Source organism: Pan troglodytes, chromosome 11, assembly GCF_028858775.2.
Source record: "Pan troglodytes isolate AG18354 chromosome 11, NHGRI_mPanTro3-v2.0_pri, whole genome shotgun sequence".
NCBI classification, from domain to species: domain Eukaryota; kingdom Metazoa; phylum Chordata; class Mammalia; order Primates; family Hominidae; genus Pan; species Pan troglodytes.
In genome coordinates this window covers 15393022-15417959 of record NC_072409.2, presented here as the reverse complement: position 1 = coordinate 15417959, position 24938 = coordinate 15393022, and the positions used below count along the sequence as shown (strand labels likewise).

Genomic DNA, 24938 nt, shown 5'->3' with positions numbered 1-24938 from the left:
GTTTCTTGGCCAATATTCAGTGAATCATGAGAGACAAAATTAATGGTGAATAGCCTTCTAGCTAGAACTTCTTGTGCAGCTGAATTATGATTCTCAGTTGCCATACGCCATACACTTAAAGGAAGTTAACATACTTCCTTTCTTTAATATTGCTCTTTGTTCTTTGGGAAAATGCCGTGAGAAAATAGAAATTACCCCTCTGGTAGTGTGTTTCAGTCTAATTCCTGACACCCTGTTCTGTTAGTACCCCTTCTCCTTGCTAGCAGCCTGAATTCTGCTTTTCTACTAAAAGGGAGATTCCAGACAGACGAGGAAACAGCCTTCAAATGATGCACTGCAGGCATAGCAAGCCATTCCCACACTGTGCAGTCTGGAAATCGGGGCACCTCTCTGACGATGAATTCCAATTAGTTGTTAAAGATGCCAGAGTGTGTGCACGTACAGGCTTTTTCTTTCCCCTCCCCCTTTCTTCCTTTTCCCAAGCCCCCTCTTCTCCCTGTTTCCCCTCCTACTCCTTTATCTCCTCCCTCCGTGTCTCAGTTCTGCAGTACGCGGGTTGAAGCACATTCCTGCTTTGCAAGGCTTTCTGCTAAGGATGTATTGTGGCTTTTGTTTGGATTGCAGCATGCAGAATTACAGGTAACATTCTGAAATTGAATTAAACAGTAAATTCTGTTGAAATGTTTTCAAAGAGGCAAAATATTATATTGGAATCAATGAAGAAAGTAAATTATCTTGGCTAATTTTATTAGTGGTAATTGTAGTGAAAGGTTTTCCTAAATATTATAAGCAAATTCCTTTTCTCCCCCGTCTCAAATGAAAGGAAATGGGGTTAAATTAATCTGACTGTGATTGGTTTTGTTTTATGCTGATCTTGAAAGCTTGATGTTGCTGCTGCTCCTCTATACAGTACAGATCAGTTGTGTGGGGTGCTATTGAGGGTAGCCGTGAATAGTGGTGCCAGTAGGGGTGGAGTGGGAGGGATGATGCCAGCCTGAGCTAGCCAGGTTCTTTGATTAGGGCATTGGATGTGAAATGTAAATTGCTCTCTCCTTTTCTTCTATCAGCTGTTCAGAGGAGACTCATTACAACTCCTGCTGAAGCTCCTAATCTTCTTCCCTTCTCTTCTACCCTTTCCCCCTACCCTCACTTGGCCTGAAGACGTTCTCCCCAGAGTTTACCTTGCTCCCCTGGTGCTATGTGTATGGTGAACCTGGCACTATGGCCGCGTCTGGGACTGGCCAGACAACTGCTGCTGGCTCTCCTTATTCCAGGAAGGATTTAAAGGGGAATTGCACTGCAGGCAATGCACCAGAGCAGCAGCATCAGGAGCTTGGGGAGTAAGGCTCCTCTGGCATTATTACACACATGCAAAGCTGACCGCAATGACAGCAGCTGCTTCTTTGAACTGTTGGCAGCAGCCAAGCGGCAGCATGAAGTGACAGATCACTCCTGAGCTCAAGATGAACTCCACCTTGGATGGTAATCAGAGCAGCCACCCTTTTTGCCTCTTGGCATTTGGCTATTTGGAAACTGTCAATTTTTGCCTTTTGGAAGTATTGATTATTGTCTTTCTAACTGTATTGATTATTTCTGGCAACATCATTGTGATTTTTGTATTTCACTGTGCACCTTTGTTGAACCATCACACTACAAGTTATTTTATCCAGACTATGGCATATGCTGACCTTTTTGTTGGGGTGAGCTGCGTGGTCCCTTCTTTATCACTCCTCCATCACCCCCTTCCAGTAGAGGAGTCCTTGACTTGCCAGATATTTGGTTTTGTAATATCAGTTCTGAAGAGCGTCTCCATGGCTTCTCTGGCCTGTATCAGCATTGATAGATACATTGCCATTACTAAACCTTTAACCTATAATACTCTGGTTACACCCTGGAGACTACGCCTGTGTATTTTCCTGATTTGGCTATACTCGACCCTGGTCTTCCTGCCTTCCTTTTTCCACTGGGGCAAACCTGGATATCATGGAGATGTGTTTCAGTGGTGTGCGGAGTCCTGGCACACCGACTCCTACTTCACCCTGTTCATCGTGATGATGTTATATGCCCCAGCAGCCCTTATTGTCTGCTTCACCTATTTCAACATCTTCCGCATCTGCCAACAGCACACAAAGGATATCAGCAAAAGGCAAGCCCGCTTCAGCAGCCAGAGTGGGGAGACTGGGGAAGTGCAGGCCTGTCCTGATAAGCGCTATGCCATGGTCCTGTTTCGAATCACTAGTGTATTTTACATCCTCTGGTTGCCATATATCATCTACTTCTTGTTGGAAAGCTCCACTGGCCACAGCAACCGCTTCGCATCCTTCTTGACCACCTGGCTTGCTATTAGTAACAGTTTCTGCAACTGTGTCATTTATAGTCTCTCCAACAGTGTATTCCAAAGAGGACTAAAGCGCCTCTCAGGGGCTATGTGTACTTCTTGTGCAAGTCAGACTACAGCCAACGACCCTTACACAGTTAGAAGCAAAAGCCCTCTTAATGGATGTCATATCTGAAGTGGCTCAGTTATGGGGTTCCCGTGTGTGTGTGTGTGTGTGTGTGTGTGTGTGTGTGTGTGTATTTTATCTCTAAGTATTCCTAATTCACTAGGAAATCTGGGACAGAATACTTTGACTCTAAGCAATAGCATGCAAATTATTCGTATGGATACCTTCTAAGTTTGTAGAAATGGTTTTCAAAAGTGCTTGTGAATTAGAAGACTCAATATCATGAAGACAAATTGCTCTTGCTCTCAGTTTTTGAAATGTCTTGGAAATGACTACAGTTCTCAGATTTAAAATGAATAAAGCCATATCTAACACCTCTTTCCAGCTGGCATGACTGAACCTGAGTGTGAAAAGCGTCAGCATTTTAAAAAGTCATCACTTTCTTGTCACTTTCTGGGTTCTTTCCAGCTATTTGGGCTTCATGTGCAATTGATTTCTTCTAACGGAATAGTAAAATATAAATGAAAAGGTTTTAGAAATTACTTTTTATGTATGCCAAAGCATAACTACATTGCAAGTTTCAACACTGTCATTTAGAAAGCCAAATGTTCTGTGTTTTATTCTCTTGAGAGAATTCTCTGTAGGGTGAATAATGTGAACACATAAACATTAATTTTAGAATTTTACAGTGAACCATGAAGCAAAAGTGCAATCAAATTATACAATTTATGAAAAACTGAGCTACTTTTTGTGCCATGCTTCACAGAGATCTAAAGATATGTGTGCATAGAAGTAATCATGTAGTACTTTTGGCCATGCCTTTGTGTTATGTCTATATTTAGAATATCTGAATTGTTAGATTTCTCTTTTACAGCAAAATGTGCTTAAGCTAAAAAGTAATTCAGTGATAGGCTGTTGGCTGTCCATTTTATAATGGTGACTATATACAAAAATGTGTCTTTAATATTGTCTGTTCTTTCTATTCAAAGACTTCCGAAATATTAGAACATCAGGGAGAAGGGTGTCGGTCATAAGCAACTGAGTCAGAAAGTATACCGTAGTATACAGATTGTTTTTTTTTAAATACAAGGGAGTTGAGACATTTTCTTTGTGGTTAAATGGAATCAACTAGTTATTTTTGAAAAGTATTCTTTCAGTTAGTGCTAAGGAATCCACATTTGAAGAGGAGAAGGGGAAACACTTAAGTCTCTTATTGCTGTTTTCTCTCTGGAAAAAAAATCCTTTGGCATACAGTTCTTAATGGTCTTTTTTTTTCCTGCCAAAGTACTAGAAAAACCTATAGGATTTTATAATTCTTCTATAGAATTATTATTGAGAGTTATGTGTGTTTGTATGTAGTAGTGATGTTTGTTCTTAAAAGTGATTATCTTTAGAGCAAGAGGTTTATTTTTCTAAAAGGAGAGAAGGAATTCCAGCAGCTCCAGGCATGAGAGTATTTCCTCTACTTTTCTGCTGTTCTGGAAATGTTCTGGAAGTCTTCAAGGGACTTACTTGATCTCTGCCTTTGGCTAGAGGTTGTAATCTGAATGTGACAGTGGTGTTCAGTGAGATGGAAGATGGAAGAAACCCAGGGGACATGGGTTAAAGTGGATTTCTGAATCCAAGAAAGGACATGGATATTTATAAAGCAGGCAGATAAGCTTTGGTTTTCCATCATGATGCCAGTGTTCTTATGATTTTAGGCTTTAGACATCAACTTGATTTTAACCTCAGTTGTGTTCTATTTAAACTTTTTTATTTTAAGTGACTAAGCATTACATAAACATTCAAACTTCAGATTCTGGGTTTTTCCCAAAACCTTGCTTGCTCTTTATGTTTAGTGTTAGCAAATTTTATTCTAAGCTGCTTCAAAATTTAGAACTCATACTGAAATTGCAAGTTATGTTAGAAATGGCTTGGTTAAATTGCCATTTCAAATGGGAAACCTTTTCTGTTAGATTCTGAAAAATGGTTGTATTGTATACATTTTCCCTTTAAGTGGTACAGATCTAAAAAACCAAAATTTACCTTTTTTCATATATGTTAGAGAATGTAACCTGTTCACATTTGCAGTTTGCTTATGAATTTTTAGTTTAGAAAATATGGCAATTTTAAACACTTAATTTTTGTTGAAAAATTGATATTAAATCAGCAGGTTTGATCTTATTTTGTTGTGTGTGTATGTGTTGGGAGAGAGGAGATGCTCCTGGACACAGTAGTGTCCTCTTTAGTGGCTGGGGGTGTTTTCTATGTGATATGTTTGGAAAGTTCATGTTTAACTGAACTTTTCATCCTGGCATATTTAATGCAACATTTGATGACATTTAGTTTAAATACCAGTCTGACTTCAAAAAAAGTGTATTTTTAGATTCAGTTACCATGGCGTTGGCAGGATAGCTCATTTAACTTTATATGGCATGTGACTGGTATCAGAGGAAACATATACTTTTGGTGATTATGCTGAAATTATTTCATAGTAAATTTTAAAGTAGGATTATACTGATGTTATATTTGTAAACTAGTTGTATTTTTTAATGCAGTGATTTCAGTGAAAGTGGTTTTTTCCCCCTTCTTAGAGTAGAAAAGCAATTACAAATGGACTAGTGTGCTCAACTTTAGTGAGAGCATTATCCTGACACTAGATTGGATATTTGCGTTTTTTTCACGGGCCTATTGACTCTTACTCAAAATTCCATTTTGGAAAAGGTTTTCTTTAAGCTTTATTGCTGGATAAATTCTTTTCAAGCCTTTTATAATGGCTTTTACTTTTTACTTGAATAATGGTCTCAGTGTTTTAAGGATTGGGAAAACTTGAATTTTTTTTTACCGTAAATGCATTGCCCACCTCCTTGAACTTGAAAATGAAGCAACAGGGTTAGACTCCCAGATGGCCCAGATGGTGGAGTGGTTTCTAGGAGGGTTTCCTCAGCTATTCAGGTTTGTTTGAAAAATCTGCACGTTGACTTGGTATAGGAATTGTTTTAATTTCACTGAGTATGTTTTTGGTTCATAGTTGTTGGTGAAATTATCAGCAAGCCAAAATTTATTGTTATATGAGCAAATTTTGGGAAATTTAAGAATGGGAAAACTGTGGCATTGAGATTTTTTGAAGTCCTCATAAATCATTTTGTGTGTTGACTTTTGTGTAATTTTTTTCATTTCAGGTTGAAAAAAACTAAATATTAAGTATTTATATTAAATTTATATATTATTAATATTATGTTGCAGACCTTGGAAATATTGTAGACATTTCTTATGGCTGTAAATGAGTCATTTGGCCTTTCTTCAAAATTTGCGTGACAAAAGGGCATCATATAGTAAAAATGAAGTTGGAACTGAGAATAAAAAAATGTAGGCTTCTGTTTCTAATTAAGTAGTTTTGTAAATGAGGGCAAGTCACTTCTCTAAATGCTTAATTTCTCCTAGAAGGAAATATTGATCCCTTCATACCTCATAGGGTTAGTTTGGGGCTTGTGTTAGATGTGAAAGTACTTTGTAAATTGTAAAGTGCTTTGCAAATAAAAATCATTACTGTTATTTGTATCTGCCATTCTTCTACATGTAAGGAAGCCATACATCGTGATGTGTTCCCCCACACTTTGATCTTTGAAGCTCAATGCTACACCACTACTCTGTGCTACTTAGCAATCCCAGACTTGAGAAGAGAAGCAAAATAAATGCTCATCCTCCTAAAATGACAGTAGCCTTAAATTCAACATAAAATTGCTTTGATTTACTTCCTTTACTTGTCATCAAACTCTCTGAAGGCAAGGGACAGTGTCTCTTATCTGTCTGGTTAATATCTTTATCCCCACAATCTGACCTAGGACCTGGCTCAGAGCAGAAGTTTTAGTAAGTTTTATAGAATGAATAAATGACTCTGTAATTATTGCATGTAGTCACACCAGCCTTCTCCCTTCTGTAAGGTATTATAGGGCAGTGATGTTTGAAAGGTAGTCCAGAGCCTCATAAGCAACCTTCCATTTGGTCTAGGTTATTCTAGATTTTAAATAATAAATAATATCTCTTTTTGGTATCAAGAGATTAATGTGGTAATGTGAGTCCTCTATATACTTAGATAACTTTGCTTCTGGAAACTCTGTAGCTTCGGCCCAGAGAACTTCAGGCAGTGCTTTCAAATTGCCAGTTTTTCACAGAATGGATTAGGAAATATGTAGTTGGATCACACCTTCTTGGCTCTGGATCCAGATAAAGCTCTGTAAAACTGGTCACAAGGCCAAAGGAACTATAGAAAGCCTTGATGAAAGAAACTTCCTATGTGGTTTTGCTTTGTCTCCCTTTCAGCCTTTCCCAGTTTTCTAGCTCTGTCTTTCCTTCTTCCTTCCTTTTCTTACCACACTATTGGTCATGTATCCAGAAAGAAGTATTTCCTTGATACTGCCATAGGGTATGGAAAATTGTATTATGTAAGAGCAGTGGCTTTTAGGGAAAGTTTAAGCAATCAAGAAGCACTTATCTAGTAAGTTCTGCTGTGTGCCAGGTAGTATAACTAGCCTCAGAGAGGGATCAAAGAAGGATCATTCCTTTCTTGTAGAACTATATAGTCTTTAGGTGTTTCTTGTGGAAAAATTCTGTGATTATCTGTCTTCCGGGAAGCCTCACTGTTCTCTACTTTATCTGGAAGAATGTACCAAGGCTTCCTGGTGGGCCACCCCCACAGCACTGTTTTTTGTGGGGTACAATCATATGATGCTGGTGTATAAAATCATGTCACTTTATTAGTTTAAGAAGTAGATGCTGGTAATTGAGAGCAGTCTTCTCTATTAGCAGATATTTATGGGAAGCCAAACTGTATTCAGAAGCTTGCTTGGTGGGAATGGAATCTCAGAACATGGTTCTGTAATGTGAACATTATTGAGATCATAGTAAAAGGTGAAATCATCCCTGCTTCCATTATTGGCTAACCTACCTTCTTATTGACATATTACGGTATTTCTTTAGTTCAATTAACTTCTGTTACTTGTCTTTTAGTCAGATTCCTTGCAAGTCTTAGTAGTCTGCAAGCCTGCAACTCATTCTTTCTCTTTAAGGTGCTTTTTATATCCCCAGCCTTATCTTTTATCATAAAACATACTAGTTTTATGATTTTTTTATTATTCAAAACACATCTTTGTTTTTTACGTTAGTTTGAGGGAGCCGCTCATCTTAGTTTTCATGTAGTTCCTAGTTAGAAAAGCAAAATACATGAAACTACCTATAAAAATTAATAGCATCAGATAATTAGGGATGTGATATTAATGTCAGATAATGTCTAGCAAAGGAGGCAGGGAGAGGCAGATGAGTTGGAAAGGACCTTAGGAATCATTTGGTCTGATTCTGTTATTTTGCAGAGGAGAAACCAGCCCAGTGGCCACTGGGTTATCTATTTATGGTAATACCCAGACTTCATGCTTCCTAATCCGTTGCTCTTTTCTAGTATATCATATTGCTTTTGCAGAGGAGTTGGAATTTGACTTGACTCAGCCATGCCATGGGGTGGGCACATGTGTATGTGTGTAATTCTAAGGGTAAGAAGTATGAGCAATAATATAAATGTTAATTGAGACTCTTTATGTTTCAGGAGAATTTTATAAACTTTATGTTAATACTTCCAACACTGTAAGAGCTAGTGACTGTTATTAACCCCATTATACAGATGAAACAGATTTTGAGGTGCCAGAGTCAGACAGCTTATAAGTGGAAGATCTGGGATTCAAATCTAGGACTTCTGACTCCAAAGCCTATGTTCTTGCCTTAATTTTTTCTTACATTCTGCATTTAATTTTCACAGCAACCTATCAGGTAGTTATTTTGAATTTTCCTATTTTATAGGTGAGGAAACATAGGCTTAGAGAGGTTAAGAAGCTTCTAAGGTTACATACATAGTAAGTGTTATGATTCAAATCCAATTCTTTGACTCTAAAGCTTGTGTTCTGTACCATTATGTAAGCCTAGGCTTTAGAAACATATGACAGACCTCCTGCTAAATGTAGCAGATTGAATATGCATATTTCTGTTAACTCCACTATAAAGAATAGCAAAGGTATAATATGGATAAAAAGAAGGAGAACAGAGATGATGACAGACAGTGATGCCAGCAGAATTTTGGAATATGGAAATTCAGTGGACGAGTAGTAACTGACTCAGCGGAATCAACAGAGCTGCTTTCTAAAGTCAAATGAGGAAAAGGAGCAAAAAGAAACAGCCTGATTTGTCTATTGACCACAGTAACTACTTGGGAATTGGATTGCTAAGATATCCCTATACGCATAGAGACTGAAAAACAAGAATTGATAGAAGCTGAAAAACAATAATTGATAGAAAGTTTATATAAGGAATATTTAGACATCATCACCCCTTACTCCTCTTCCCCATCCCACCTGAATCCCCATCCCAAGCAGGCAACTGGTTTTCACCATTGCAGCAGAAGGTGGGAGATTTACTCTTTGGAAAAGCTGAACCACTCTAGATGCCAGGCATAGCTGAGAATGGAACTAAAGGTGTGCTTTGTTGCAAACATGACTGCTATAAGAAAGTCTGTGTGTTAAATAATCAGCCCCGTTACCACACTACACTCTCAGAATGTTCTAAGCAGGATATGAGAGGAGTGTATTCTGGGGGCTGACATTTGAGGGCTCAGAAACAAAATAGCCACATTCCCTGCCTGGTCACTTTAAGGTGATGCCCATCAATCAACACATCCAACCCTTGCACACAGAGCCCACAGTTTTTTATTGCTTCACTTTTAATGTTAACAGACAGCCAGAGATAATTGCACTTTTGAGAAAAAGTTCTCACATAAAGTACAGAGCCCAAAACAATCAAACAAATGACAGAAATCGGAAGAAACAGAAAGAATGTAGGTTGCTGAAGAAAACAACCAAAAAACCCAACTGTAACTAACATTCTCAGAGAAGATTTTGTATCCATTAAAGCAGGGGAGAACAGAGTGCAGTAAAAATGAATAGGAAGAGAACAAGAAAGAACTCTTGCAATTGAAAGTATAATAATTTTTGTTTGTTTGTTTGTTTCAGTAAGCAGGCTAGAAAATGAAGTAGGTCAGATAGTGAAACAAAAAGGCAGAGAGACAGAAAATAGATGAAAAAGCAAAACAGTCGGAGGTTTAATCAGGGAACCCAATAGCTGACTAACAGAATCTTCAGAAACAGAATAGAGGAAAAGAAAGGAAGAAATTATTAAATATCACAAGAAAATTTTCCAGTGCTGAAAGATACGTGTTTTCATAATAACACGTGTTATTAACACGTTATTAACACGTAAGATTCACATGATGGCAAATTGTTATAAAATTTCAGAACAATGGGGATAAAAATTCCTAAAAGCTTCTTGAATGGGGTGGGGCATGGATGGTGGAGTCTAAACATACAAAGTATAGAGATTTGAGTAGCAGAGGACTTTTTGCCACAATAAAGCTAGAAGATAATGGGTAATAGCTTCAGAATTTTGAGGAGAAGTGATTTCCAACCCACAATTTTATGCCCAAACTGTCATTCAAGTGTGAGGGTAAACTAAACTCATTTTGAGGTCTGCAAAATCACAAAATATTCACCTGCCTTAACGTACTTTCTCGGGAAGTTACTGAAGGATATGCTTCTCCAGAATGAGGGAGGAAATAAATAAAGAGATACAGAATCCAGGAAACAGGGTCTCTGACACAGGAGGATGGTGAAAACAATTCCCACAGGAAGGAAAGCTCTACGAAAGCAACTATGCAGGAGACCTAGAGAGCAGCCAGTCTAAATAGGAGCAGGAACAAAGAAGGCACTAGGAGGTATGTCTCTAGGAAAATATAGTTGGGATTTTCACCATGGTGAGAAGAATTTAGTTTTGTGAGATTTTTAGGGGAAGAATTGGTGATAGATACATAGAAAACCAAGGAAAAGAAAAAGATAGGCAATTAATAACTTCAGAAAAAAATAGAAAATTGAAGAAAGGAAATAAGATCATGACATACTCTGATTCAGTTATGTGTTGCTGTGTATAGTTTGGTGTTTAGCCAAAAATGATAGCAACACTGTTGACACGGTGAGGGGAAGGGAAGTGTTTGGGGGGTGAGGGGAAGGAGGGTGGGTGTAACAGAGCTACAGTAGCATCTTCCATAGTGTAAACTCTGAAACTGATGTCTAAAGTGGAAAAACCCAGAAAATAGCAACTTAAGCATTTTATTCAGAAGTATGAATTAAAAACAAACAGCTTTAAAAAAAGGAGAGGTGAAAATGGTTGCCTCTAAGGAATAGGGTATGAGGAGTGAAGGGAATTTAATTGTAAGCTTTGTACTGTTTGACCTTTTCACTTACGTAGGTGTATTATTTTCTTTTTTTTTTTTTTTTTTTGAGACGGAGTCTCACTCAGTCACCCAGGCTGGAGTGCAATGGCGCGATCTCGGCTCACTGCAAGCTCCGCCTCCCGGGTTCAGGCCATTCTCCTGCTTCAGCCTCCCGAGTAGCTGGGACTACAGGCACCCGCCACCATGCATGGCTAATTTTTTTTTGTATTTTTAGTAGAGACGGGGTTTCACCATGTTATCCAGGATGGTCTCGATCTTCTGACCTCGTGATCCGCCCATCTCGGCCTCCCAAAGTGGTAGGATTACAGGCGTGAGCCACCGCGCCCAGCCAGGTGTATTATTTTCTATGAAAAGCGTAGACCACATTTAGGAAAAGAGATGTATTTTAACAGAAGTAAAGGGAAATCGGGAAGGAGGCCCAGGTATAGAACATTACTGAAATAGTAAATGGGGGCATAATAGCACTGTTTTACCTATGGTTCTTTACAAAGCCATTTCCTATTAATTGTCTCATTTAATCCCCCTAGAAGTATAGGCAAAGTTAATATTGTCCCTCTTTTTCAATTATGGGAATGGAGTTTTGGGTCTGTAAGACCTTTTTGGTTTCCAGTCTGCTGTATCACTACGCCTCCATAGGTGTCTGTTTGGAACTTTTCAGATTTTGTAATTTTGTTTTTTACCAAGAGAAGACAGAAGGTGCTGGAATGCATCCTTCTTTGACATCGTGGGAAGGAATATAGGAAAACACACGTGTGTGTGTGCGTGTGTGTGTGTGTGTGTATGTGTATGTATATGAGTATGTGTGCTGGTACATGAGTATAATACAAGACATGGTATTGTGAAATGATGAGAGGAATGCAAAATGCCATGTAGTGTTCAAAGGCAAGGAGGTGCCTGTTAAATAGATTTCCTTAGAAGGCAGTGTGAGAGATGGGCTAGGCTCAGGGTAGAGTAGAATTCCTATAGTCTGATTCCTCTCCTCACCCCAGACCCCCTCCTTGAATGGGATTTCGTAAAGTATCCAGCTGGACAGAATTAAAGGAACCCAAAGGATCAACAGACTAAAGACTGTAATGAAGTGATCTACAATTTAACAAACAATATATGACATGAGAAAGCCCTTTGCAAATTAAAAAACCTATCTTTACAAGAAATTATTATGATTATAGTCACTTAATGAAAGATTTGTTGGCTTGTTACAAAACGACTGAATTAGCTTTGAGCAAAATATAAAAGTAATCATATTTTCAAAGTAAAGTTTTAAATTCTGTGTCTACCAGCTTTCAGCAAATACTTACTGAGTTGAATTGTTAAGGCAATATTTTGGGGAGAAAGACAAAAGTTATAGCATTTAAATAGCATTATTTATTTTGAAAATTTCTTCCAGAAAAACGGAGGAAACCTCAACTGCCAAAGCCATTTATTTTTAGCTAGACCAAAAAATAAAGTTTAAGAAGGCCATTTGTGGGTCTCTTGTCTTTATTGCCTCTGGGGAACTGAATCAGACTAAAGCCTTTTTTCATTTATAAAAGTTCCCCTTCTTCGTGGTATGTATTCGTAGGAATCTAAATCATTCCTACTTAAGTTTTGTTAACATTATATATCATTAACATCATTTTATAATACTGAGGATGTGTATTGTAGCCTATAGAACACTGGAAATAAAGTTAAAACAAAATGTAGATCCTAGTTCTGGCAGTTAATTAGGTAATCTTAATCTGTCTGAATGTTAGAAGGATCTTCATCTTTGAATGAAGATGACAGCAGTATTACAGGAGTTGGTTTAAGATCAGTTGCATATTATGTTAATAGTAAGGCTTTTAAAGTTGTCACTGTGATTACTTCGTACTCTTGGATCATTTTTTTCCTCTGAGATAAAGAGGAAGGTAGTGAAAAGAGCATGGATTTTTGGAGTCTTTGGCCCTTGGTTTTCTACTCTGCAAAATGGGATAATACTACCTCATTAGAATTATTGTGAAAATTAGGTACTATCACATCTAAAGTATGTAAAATTGTACTTGGGGGCATTGTAGGAACTCAGTAAAAGATTTCAGCTATTATTTCTTCGCCACACAGAGGTCAGATTCTCCCAATGACTTCCAGGTCCTGCAAATTGGCACATACCATCAGAGGAAAGGCCTTGGGTGAATGTGGAGTGGCCTGGTGTGCTTCCTTCTCTCAGGGATGGTAAATCCCTTAAGTACTGCCTTGATAGTTAGCTCCAGTTCTTCAACTGATGTTTTATGTATTTTGTCCTGCTTTTGTAATACATTTTGCAGTAGGGTTAGTCCTATACAAATCTCGGACATTAAGATACACATACAATACTTGGATGTACTTCATCAAGGGAATAATAAGTCATTGGGGTTTACGGTAAGAATTTTAAATACTTCAGGAGGTGGAAAGGAAATTTGAGGCTGAAGCGGTAAAGAGGGGTCACTTTAACCAAACTTTAAAAATGAGTTGGTCTTATGCAGAAAATACAATTTTGGCAGCTCCTATTTTAAGCTTAAAAGGCCTGATGAAGGGGGGCTGTTTATATACCTAAGGAATAAAGAGACTGTGTAATGTGTAGTGGCCAAAAGTATGTGCTTGAGAGGCAGACAGACCTGGGTTTGAATCCTAGCCCTGCCACTTACTAGCTGTGAGACCTGGGGCAAAGTACATAATCGTTCTTAGTCTCAGTTGTCTTAACTAATGACACTGTCTCATGTGAGTATTGTAAAGATTAAATGAGCTAATGCATGTAAAGCTCTTAGCGTAGTGCTTGGCATGCAGTAAGCACTCAGTACATGTTAGCTGGTACAGCTGTCTTGTGAATAGGGTAGTATGGATGAAGCAGAAGTTTTAAGTTGAGATATAAGGGAGAATAAATTCAGAAAGATAAACTGGTGATAGCTGGTCTGGAATACATGGCTAAGGGATTTAATTCTATTTAGGAATTGGAGGTAGACTTAAGACTTCTGAGAAAATGAATGACATAAATATAGAATCCTTAAGTGACAGAGCTTAGAAGATCGCTTAACAGACATAATCTGGACTCCTACTTTCACAGACAGGGAAAGAGAGACCCAGAATAGTGACAGAGTTAATTATTTGCAGAACTAGGACTAGAATCCAGGTATTAAACCTCCTTTAGACTCAGTCAGTCCACTAGAATAAGTCCAAAGGGTTATTCAACATTTGTCAAGTGCTTAGAAAACAGGAGTTTTCAGCAGGTTTGGAAAAAAAGGAAACAACTGTTCAGATTTTGGTTTGTGTTAAGTAAAATCAAAGAATTGTCTTTCCATTGGTACTTTCAGCCAAACGAGTTAAGATTTTCTTTCAGTACTAATCAAAATGTTCTCTTGATCACTAGTAACAACCTCAGAAATGTTTGTTCGAGGAGGTAAAAAATAAATGGGTATTTCTAGAATTCCTTCATTGGTATTTATAATTGTACTGCTAGTGAGTTTGAAGGGTAAAGTTTTTGCTTAAATAAAATGGAAGATCATAAGTTGTCTAGTAACTTTTAAAGTAGCTGTTTTCCAAGAATTTTAAATACGAAAATATAAAAAGTTTAATTCTAGGAGAGTCCTTTAAGGCATTACTACATAGATACTAATATACTTTGCTTGGGATTATTTCCTATGTGCTGATAAGTTTTAAGTTTTTTAGTTAATAGAAAAAGATCTGGTTTACTTATAGCTTTATACTTTACTTCTAAAATAAGATAGCTTTTAAGTATTGTTTTTTGATACTTATTAAGATTCTTCCATAGAAAAATTAAAATCTTCAATATGATTTTTCTTATATGTTGAGCTCAAGAAAATATTTTTGCCTAAAAGCTTTATAAAAATTCAAAATTAAAATAAAGGTTGAAACCTCAGAATATATACCTGTAGCCTTTGAATATGGGTGTGAATGCAGACCTCTTACGGAATTCTTAATGCAGTGCAGCAGTTCACTGATGGAGCTGTTACATGACTGGTATCATTCAAACACAGATTTTCATTTAATATTTGTTAATTGTTATAAGAGCAAGAAACTTCCATAGAATTAAATATATCTAGCCATTTTACAGCTGCTGGTTTTTTTTTTTTTTTTTTTGAGACGGAGTCTTGCTCTTTGCTGCCCAGGCTGGAGTGCAATGGCGCGATCTCGGCTCACTGCGAACCTCCGCCTCCCAGGTTCAAGCGATTCTCCTGCCTTAGCCTCCTGAGAAGCTGGGATTACAGGTGTGCATCACCACGCCCAGCTAATTTTGTATTTTTAGTAGAGATGGGGTTTCACCATGTTGGCCAGGCTGGTCTCGAACTCCTGACCTCAGGTGATCCGTCCACTTGGCCTCCCAAAGTGTTAGGATTACAGGCGTGAGCCATCATGCCCAGTCAACTGCTGTATATTTTTGCTACTCAATAGACACATTTAAATCTCTGATTTGAGACTTATTTCAGAAGAGAAGCTAACTTTGTAAAGTAAAACTGAGTATTTGTTAGCATTTTGAAGCATTTATAAGCATTTTCTTGGAAATAATCCATTGATTCGATTATTTAAAAATATAACTTGAGCAATATGAGACTTGGTCCTCTGTGTGTGTCTGTGTGTTGCATGTTATTAGTAGGTGATTTTGAGAAGATTTTATCCATAGCATACAACGCTTTACAAAATCTTTAAACAAATAGTACAAGTCAAACAATACAGTACGTATTAAGCTGTACTAAGAGAGCATTTGATATGCAGTTTACTTGGTAATAATACAATGAAATAAGTATTTGGAAGTTCATCACAGTTATCAGAAACATTTCTTTGGAATATGACTTTGCATATAATAATTTTATGTCTTAGTTCACCCATAAATTACCTTCCCCCTTTGACTATCACCACCTCTTAAATCAAAATGATATTTTGTGTGTTCACTTTTGTCAGGTAACAGTACTTGAGTATTTCCTGCTTCTTGGGCCTCTCCATGATGGATTGCTGTGAAGGAAAATCAACAATAGCAAACCAGGAAAAAGTTGACAGTGCAGTTAGCATTTATGTCTTATCTATACATGATTTGGGACTGTTTTGCCAAACATTGAATAATTTTCCTGTGGGAAACTTGAGCCCTAAAAGGAAATGAACATAGCTAAAAGGCTGCATATCACATGGGACTTAGATTTATTTTTAGAATGGCACTATAATGCCATATTTGGATTGAAACAATGTGATAGCAGTACAATATTTCATTAAATAAAGAGCCATCTTTTCTGAGGAAGTCATCTGCTTTTCTATTTCAACGTGTGGTATAGATTGAACATAATACTTATATAATCATTCAGCTAATATAATTCTAAAGTATATGTTAAAGTTAGAGGAGCTTATTTGGCAAACATTTCTAGAGCCAGCTTATTGAGTCTGGTGTAGTAAAGGTTCTGTGACAGTTCAATGACTACAGCATATGGTGTTTTTTGTTGTTGTTGTTGTTGTTTTGTGTGTTCGGAGTAAGTTGTTTGGAGGGGAAAAGAGTAAAGGGAGTAGAGTCATTTGGAATGTTTATACTATTTTTCTTGAAATGGATGAACTCCCTACTAAATTAGACAATGATAATAGAGAAACCTAGAAGGATTTTTGCTTCTGAGAAATGATTTTGGAAGAAAAAAGATAATCAGCAAAGGTATTTAATATTGAGCTCTACAGTATTTTCGTTAGTATGGTTCATAGGCTAAAAAACAAAATACTCTTATTGTATCACTTATGTTTCAAGTATCAGTTTTTCTGCCACCTGATTTCTTTATAATTTCATTTGGTTTAAATGTGATGTTCATAACATTCAGGAGATTTCTGAACTGTATACTGTCTAATTGCAGATCCCCGACAGGGCACTAAGTCCCAAACAGGAAAACTTGCCAAATACAGATTTTGTCCCTTGGCTTCTCTCCCAAGGTGGGAAATATGCCAGCATCATAAATCTCAAGTCTGTTGAGAAAGAGCTACCGCTGATATACCAGGCCTTAAGCCACCAGCTTTCCATGCAGTATTTCATTTGCTTCTCATAAACTGTGAGGCAGGGACCATTGCATAGATTTTATAGATAGGTTTGTTAAGGTTCAGATTAGTTAAATGACTTGCCCAAGGTCACACAAATTAGTAAGTGGGAGAGGCAGTACCCAGAGACAGAACAGCCTGGCCCTAGACTTTGTGTTCTGTTGGTTGCATTGTGATCTAAGTAGAGCACCTAAAGTCCATCGTCTGCATTCTTTGTCAAAAGTCCAACTCCAGTCTCCACACAATTATGACCAGATTCTGAAATGCCTTTAGTTACCTCCATGTTCATGGGTATCTAATTCCAGTCTGCTCTGTGTGATGTGTTGGAGCTTTGGAGTAGAAATTTTAAAGCATTAATTACTGAATACCTAAACAATATGTCATGTATTTAAATGTATAGAGATCAGTTTACTATTTCTTTTTGGTCCAGGTTTTGAATTGTTATTGTTAATCAGTGGCAGTTTTACTGCAAGTATGGTTTTTGCCTTCAAGAGCAAATCACCAGGGTAAATACACAAAGCAATATCTACACACAAATCCAACTTCCACTAAAATCCCTGCTGTTGCATTGGTGTGGAAGAACAGCATCACAGCACAGAGAGGTCCCATGGTTCCTAGTTGAAAATACTGACTTAAAGGGCTGTGTTGCTAGTCATGTAGGGACAAGTAAAAATGTGTTTGTTTTATATAATTACATTCTTCAGAGCTAAATTAAGATGAAGATGTTTTTGTATTGTCAGTGTTAAGTGAGCCCACCAATCGATACCTATTTCTATAATTCTTACTGATTTGACTATGTAATTGACTTTGAGAGGCTTTAATTTGTTTGATACAAATATACTATAATTCTTATTACTGATATCCAGGCTATGAGGTCCTGTATTATGTAAGATTGAGCTGCAGATTTGATTCTGAGCCTCCTGAAGGCCGAAGCAAAAATTAACAGTGGGTCATTTCCATGGGGAAAAATATGTATAATTTTTTAGGAGAAACTGTTTTTTGATGGGGACACTGAGTAAAGTGGTAGATGTCCTCACCACCATGAAATACAAAGTTTCAATAGCAGGGTTTTGTTTGTTTGTTTGTTTGTTTTCTTTTTTTTGACAGGGTCTTAGAACATGCTAATACCACAACTTAGTGAAGGTAGTTATGTGAAAGGCCAAGATATTGTGATCTAAAAATATATCTATCTGGTGGTCAGCCTTGAAGAAAAAAACTCAGAACATTTAAAAGAATACTCAATTTTTTTTTTTTTTTTAGGATCTGAAATGGTTAAGATACATGCCCCCAGCATTCAGCGACTGTGCCTTTTCTTTTTCTTTGAATAACTTACAGAGGAGCCACATGTTGTGATTTTATTCACCTTGTTTTTTTTTGTTTTTTGTTTTTTGTTTTTTTTTTGAGACAGAGTTTCACTCTTACTGCCCAGGCTGGAGTGCAATGGCGCGATCTTGGCCCACTGCAACCTCCGCCTCCCAGGTTTAAGGGCTTCTCCTGCCTCAGCCTTCTGAGTTGCTGGGATTACAGGCATGTGCCACCACGCCTGGCTAATTTTGTATTTTTAGTAGAGATGGGGTTTCTCCACGTTGATCAGACTGGTCTCGAACTCCCGACCTTAGGTGATCTGCCCGCCTCGACCTCCCAAAGTGCTGGGATTACAGGCATGAGCCACCACGCCTGGCCTCACCTTGGTTTTATGTTTAAGAGTGTCATATATTTCTCTGGCTACATGTTACTAGGGCCTTTAGTTATTTCTGTTTTTCATAAACACTGAGCAGCCTTCATACAAGCAAGCATGTTCAAATGAGTAAAAAGGAAAGCTTATTTTCAAAGTCTGTGTCATACCAATTTTAGTTATAAGAGTCTAGAAGAGAAAAGCATTTTATTTTATTTTATTTTATTTTATTTTATTTTATTTTATTATCTTTTTATGAGACAGAGCCTTGCTCTGTCATCCAGGATGGAGTGCAGTGGCGCAGTCTTGGCTCACTGCAAGCTCCGCCTCCTGGGTTCATGCCATTCTCCTGCCTCAGCCTCCCGAGTAGCTGGGACTACAGGCACCTGCCACCACGCCTGGCTAATTTTTTTTTTTTTTGTATTATTAGTAGGGACAGAGTTTCACTGTATTAGCCAGAATGGTCTCGATCTCCTGACCTTGTGATCTGCCCATATCGACCTCCCAAAGTGCTGGGATTACAGGCGTGAGCCACCACGCCCAGCCACAAGAAAAGCATTTTAAAAAATATATTAGAAATTATAACTCCAACTCAATACTGATAAGAGAATATTTTCACTTTTACAATATGTTCATTTGGATTAAGAAGGTGAGCTAGGAAGCCAGACCAGCTGGGTTCCAGACCTAGCTTCCCACTTTCTAGCCAAGTGATTTAACATTTTTCCTCATTTGTCAAGTGGGGGAGATAATAGAACCCACCTCAAAAGGTTGTTAAGATAGACCTACATGTTGTTACTTAAATAATTATTTTTAAGTCTGTGAAAGTACAGCTGGCAATAGAAAATTTCTTTTAGATCTTTTAGATAAGTGGCTCTGAACCTTATTATGTGTCATACATCCTTTTGAGAATTAATTTATTCAATAAGTTTTTATCGGGTGCCTACTTTGTGTCAGATAGTCTTCTCTGGGCTTAGAGATATACGTGAACAAAACAGAAATCTCTGTCTTCATGAAGCTTAACATTCTAGTGAATATGTTTAAAACCCTGAGCACTCTTCTGAGAAAAATGTGCACAAAACTTTGCATACAGGCTGGGTGCGGTGGCCCACGCCTGTAATCCCAGCACTTTGGGAGGCTGAGGTGAGCAGATCACTTGAGGCTAGGAGTTCGAGACCAGCCTGGCCAACATGGCGAAACCCCATCTCTACCAAAAAAAGAAAAAAAGAAAAAGAAATTAGCTGGGCATGATGGTGCACGCCTGTAATCCCAGCTACTTGGGAGGCTGAGGCAGGAAAATCTCTTGAACCTGGGAGGTAGAGGTTGCAGTGAGCCAAGATCACGCCACTGCACTCCAGCCTGGGCAACAGAGTGTGACTGTGTCTCAAAAACAAAACAAAATGAAACAAAAAACTTTGCATACAGAGTCAGATAATTTATGGAAACCCATAAGTCTGTTTATTAAATCTCAGGCTAAGAATACTATACACACCTTCTTTTTATTTTGTCATAATTCTTGTGAGGCATTCCTTAGATGGGTTCAGTATTTAATTTTAAAAGACAAAGCTATTAAGAGAAAACATAATGTTACTGGGTTTTTTTTGTCACTTTTCTTGGCTCTATCAAATTAGAAGTGCTTGAGATGTGACATGACCAATTGAAATAAGATTTCCAGATTTTGCAGACTTTTGTAGGACCATCTTGGTTTTACCCAAACATAAGACATCTGTTTTCATAGGCTTAACAGTCATATTCTCATTCTTTATTTTGCTCAGTTCTACTTCCAAACATATGAAATGAAATGACAAATGACATGAGTGCTATGTAATTAGGAGAGCATTATTTTACCTCAGAGAGATTTTTCATCCTCATTTATTTTATATTAAGCACAGCACACTTTCAATTTCATTTTCCTTCTTTTGAATTTTTATCCCATCTGTTTAGGGGATTTTAAAAACTTAGTCTTTAAAATGACTTCTGATAAGCAGTAGCTGACTTTTTTAAAAGAAAATGTAACCAAAAATTGTTACTTTATTCCTGTGAAGTATATTGTAAAGATAGGACGTGGTATAATGTATTGGAGTGGGTTTTGGTGGTGTTTTTGTTTTATTCTGTTTTCTTAACTATTACATGATGGCATTTAATAAAGCATCTGTAACATTCTGGATTAATCTTAAGAAGAACTAACTTTTTCTTTGGGCAACAAGCTACTCTGGAAATAATAATTTTCCCTATGTTGGTTATTTCTCATGGCAGCCTTCCACTGCATTTTCTTTGTTTGGGTACTTTCTTTTCTTCCTGCCATTCTTAGCTTTCTATTTTTCAACTTGAGTTTACAAAAGGATGTGTATTCAAAGGGTTTCCTACAGTTCCCAGTACCTTGTTAATCCTGAGAAATTACCCAGTGAGCCAATTCTCACAGTAAGGTATAAAAATAGTCATCCAGAAAGATTACAGAATGTGGTACCACTGTGGTTTTAACTAATGGAAGACTTTTAAAACCAAGATGGGGAGAAGAAAACAGCACAAATGTTACTATTTCCTTAGATTTTTATCTGCACAATCTATTTTAGGAGAGCCTTCAAATTTAAAAAAGTAATAGAGCTTCACCACTGCTTTATTGGATACACTCAAAGATTATCATAATTGGGGACAAGAAAGAAATCACCTGCAAATAAATCACAAGAACAGAGCCTACCTGTGATTACTATTGAGCATATATCCACAATGTTCATTTAACCAATTTTATTCCACAAATTTAGTCCAGCATTTTATTGAGTGCTTTAATAAGTTCTGGTGTGTGAAGTTGGGTGGCTTAACTTCTCTAAGTCTGAATTTCCATATTGTAGAATAAGGAAGTAATTAACCTTTTTTTATTTTAATAAACTTTATTTTCAAGAACAGTTTTAGATTTACAGAAATACTGTAAAAATAGTACAAAGAATTCCTGTATACTCTGTTATTAACTCTATTATTATTACCTTGTATTATTATGGTACATTTATTATAATTAATAACTCAATATTGAGATGTTGTTAACTAAATCCCAAACTTTATTTACATTTCTTTAGTTTTTATCTAATATCCTTTTTCTGCTCCAGGATTCCCTCCAGGCGAGTGCACTACATTTAGTCCTCATGTTTCCTTAGGTTCCTGTTGACTGTAACAGTTTCTTAGGCTTGCATTGTTTTGGATGACTTTGACAGTTTTAAGGAATACTGCTCAGATATTTTGTAGAATATCCCTCAAGTGAAATTTGTCTGATTTTTTTTTTCATGAAGTCATGAATTTTGAGGAGGAAGAACACAGAGGTAAAGTGCCATTTTTATGACATTAAGGGTACATGCTGTCAGCGTGACATCACTGTTGACCTCAATCATCTGGCCAAGGTCATCTTTGTCAGTTTTCTCCACCATAGAGTTTCTTTTCTCCACCGTGTCATACTGTACTGTACTCTTCTGAAGGAAGTCACTGTGCACAGCCCACACTTAAGGAGTGGGGAGTTTTGCTCCCCTTCCTTGAAGGTGAGGTATCTACATAAATTATTTGGGATTCTTCTGCATGGAGGATTTGTCTCTTCTTCTCCATTTATTTATTCAATCATTTATTTATGTAAGTATGGACTCCTGGATATTTCTTTTATTGATTGATTGACTGAAAGTAGGGTCTTGTTCTGTCACAGAGGCTGGAATGCAATGGCACGATCACAGCTCACTGCAGCTTTGACCCCCCAGGCTCAAGCAGTCCTCCCACCTCAGCCCCCTGAGTAGCTGGGACTACAAGTGCTGCCATGCCTAGTTAATTTTTTTGTGTTTTTTGTTTGCTTGTTTTGTTGAGGTTTTATTTATTTATTTATTTTTGTAGAGATGGCATTTCACCGTGTTGCCCAGGCTGGTCTTGAACTCCTTGGTTCACGCAGTCCTCCTGCCTTGGCTTCCTAAAGTGCTGGAATTACAGGTGTGAGCCATCATGCCCAGCCAGATATTTCTTCTTCTTCTTCTTTTTTTTTTTTTTTTTTTTGAGATGGAGTTTAGCTCTTGTCGCCCAGGCTGGAGTGCAGTGGTGTGATCTTGGCTCACTGCAACTTGCGCCTCCTGGGTTCAAGTGATTCTTCTGCCTCAGCCTCCTGAGTAGCTGGGATTACAGGCTCCTGCCATCATGCCCAGCTAATTTTTGTATTTTTAGTAGAGACAGGGTTTTGCCATGTTGGCCAGGCTGGTCTCGAACTCCTGACTTCAGGTGATCCGACCACCTTGGCCTCCCAGAGTGCTGGGAGTACAGGCGTGAGCCACCGTGCCTGGCCATTTCTTTTATACTTATATAACCCAGTTTATTTTGTTGCTCAAATTGCTCCAGCTTTGACCATCGGGAACTCTTTCACTTGGCTCCCACGTCCCTTTGGCATACCCCTATCAATGTAGGTTTGTTTTGTTTGTGGTGGGGGTGAAGGGAGACTATTTCCTATTTTTGGCCAATACAAGATGTTCCAGGCTATCTGCCCTGGTCCTAGAATCAGCCAGCCATTTTTCCAAGGATGGTTGGTTCCTTTTGTTAGTAAATGGTATTAGATACCAAAATATAGATGCTAGGTGTGCTCCTTGCTACTGGATGTTATTGCTTCTAGGCCCTCTCAACTGATAGAGCAAGCAAATATATGTATGGTAATACCTTTTTAAATGTTGACAGCAAATCATGTATTGCAGTTAGAATAGGATGGAGTCAATAAACTTTATGTGCAATTTTTTGCAACTTTAGATTCAATTCTTATAGACTAGAAGGAGCATAGGACAAGTATACACATGACTATTCAGAAACAGAGTAATTGCTGTAAGAGTGGTATCAATGTGGTTTGTAAGTTGGTACAACTTTTCTGGAGGACAAATTGGCAGGGCCACTCAAAATCCAAAAACAAGGATTATGCTGTTTCTTTCTTTTTTTTTTTTTTTTAATTGATCATTCTTGGGTGTTTCTCACAGAGGGGGATTTGGCAGGGTCATAGGACAATAGTGGAGGGAAGGTCAGCAGACAAACAAGTGAACAAAGGTCTCTGGTTTTCCTAGGCAGAGGACCCTGCGGCCTTCCGCAGTGTTTGTGTCCGTGGGTACTTGAGATTAGGGAGTGGTGATGACTCTTAACGAGCATGCTGCCTTCAAGCATCTGTTTAACAAAGCACATCTTGCACCGCCCTTAATCCATTTAACCCTGAGTGGACACAGCACGTTTCAGAGAGCACAGGGTTGGGGGTAAGGTCATAGATCAACAGGATCCCAAGGCAGAAGAATTTTTCTTAGTACAGAACAAAATGAGAAGTCTCCCATGTCTACTTCTTTCTACACAGACACAGCAACCATCCGATTTCTCAATCTTTTCCCCACCTTTCCCCCTTTTCTATTCCACAAAACCGCCATTGTCATCATGGCCCGTTCTCAATGAGCTGTTGGGTACACCTCCCAGATGCGGTGGTGGCCGGGCAGAGGGGCTCCTCACTTCCCAGTAGGGGCGGCCAGGCAGAGGCGCCCCTCACCTCCCAGATGGGGCGGCTGGCCAGGCGGGGGCTGACCCCCCCACCTCCCTCCCAGACGGGGCGGCTGGCCGGGTGGGGGGCTGAGACCCCCACCTCCCTCCCGGGCGGGGCGGCTGGCCGGGCGGGGGTGCTGAGACCCCCACCTCACTCCTGGACGGGGCGGCTGGCCGGGTGGGGGGCTGAGACCCCCACCTCCCTCCCGGATGGGGCGGCTGGCTGGGCGGGGGGCTGATCCCCCACCTCCCTCCCGGACGGGGTGGCTGGCCTGGCAGGGGGCTGACCCCCCCCCCACCTCCCTCCCGGACGGGGCGGCTGGCCTGGCGGGGGCTGACCCCCACCTCCCTCCCGGACAGGGTGGCTGCCAGGCAGAGACGCTCCTCACTTCCCAGACGGGGTGGCTGCCAGGCGGAGACACTCCTCACTTCCCAGACGGGGTGGCTGCCGGGCGGAGGGGCTCCTCACTTCTCAGACGGGGCGGCTGCCGGCCGGAGGGGCTCCTCACTTCTCAGATGGGGCGGTTGCCAGGCGGAGGGTCTCCTCACTTCTCAGACGGGGCGGCCGGGCAGAGAGGCTCCTCACCTCCCAGACGGGGTTGCGGCCGGGCAGAGGTGCTCCTCACATCCCAGACGGGGCGGCAGGACAGAGGTGCTCCCCACATCTCAGACGATGGGCGGCCGGGCAGAGACGCTCCTCACTTCCTAGATGGGATGGTGGTCGGGAAGAGGCGCTCCTCACTTCCTAGGTGGGATGGCGGCCGGGCAGAGATGCTCCTCACTTTCCAGACTGGGCAGCCAGGCAGAGGGGCTCCTCACATCCCAGACGATGGGTGGCCAGGCAGAGACGCTCCTCACTTCCCAGACGGGGTGGCGGCCGGGCAGAGGCTGCAATCTTGGCACTTTGGGGGGCCAAGGCAGGCAGCTGGGAGGTGGAGGTTGTAGCGAGCCGAGATCACGCCACTGCGCTCCAGCCTGGGCACCATTG

General features: G+C 39.3%; 2 protein-coding genes across 13 annotated transcripts in view; both read left to right on the top strand.

Moving 5' to 3' along the window:
- The window catches only part of RABGAP1 (RAB GTPase activating protein 1), a 165839-nt gene that overhangs the window by 93977 nt on the left and 46924 nt on the right, over positions 1–24938 (top strand). Inside the window, exon 1 of one of the 12 annotated variants that reach the window (XM_024345872.3) lies at positions 382–639. The exons of the other annotated variants lie outside the window; for them this stretch is intronic. Coding sequence (XP_024201640.1) covers positions 421–639 — 219 coding nt within the window. The 5' untranslated portion in view covers positions 382–420. Of the gene's footprint in view, positions 1–381; positions 640–24938 lie in introns of those variants that run through there. 12 annotated transcript variants of the gene reach the window in all.
- GPR21 (G protein-coupled receptor 21) lies at positions 551–4800 on the top strand. The gene is made up of 2 exons (XM_003312270.7): positions 551–639; positions 1068–4800. Exon 2 carries the CDS (start codon positions 1464–1466, stop codon positions 2511–2513), a length of 1050 nt encoding a protein of 349 aa, XP_003312318.1. The 5' UTR covers positions 551–639; positions 1068–1463; the 3' UTR covers positions 2514–4800.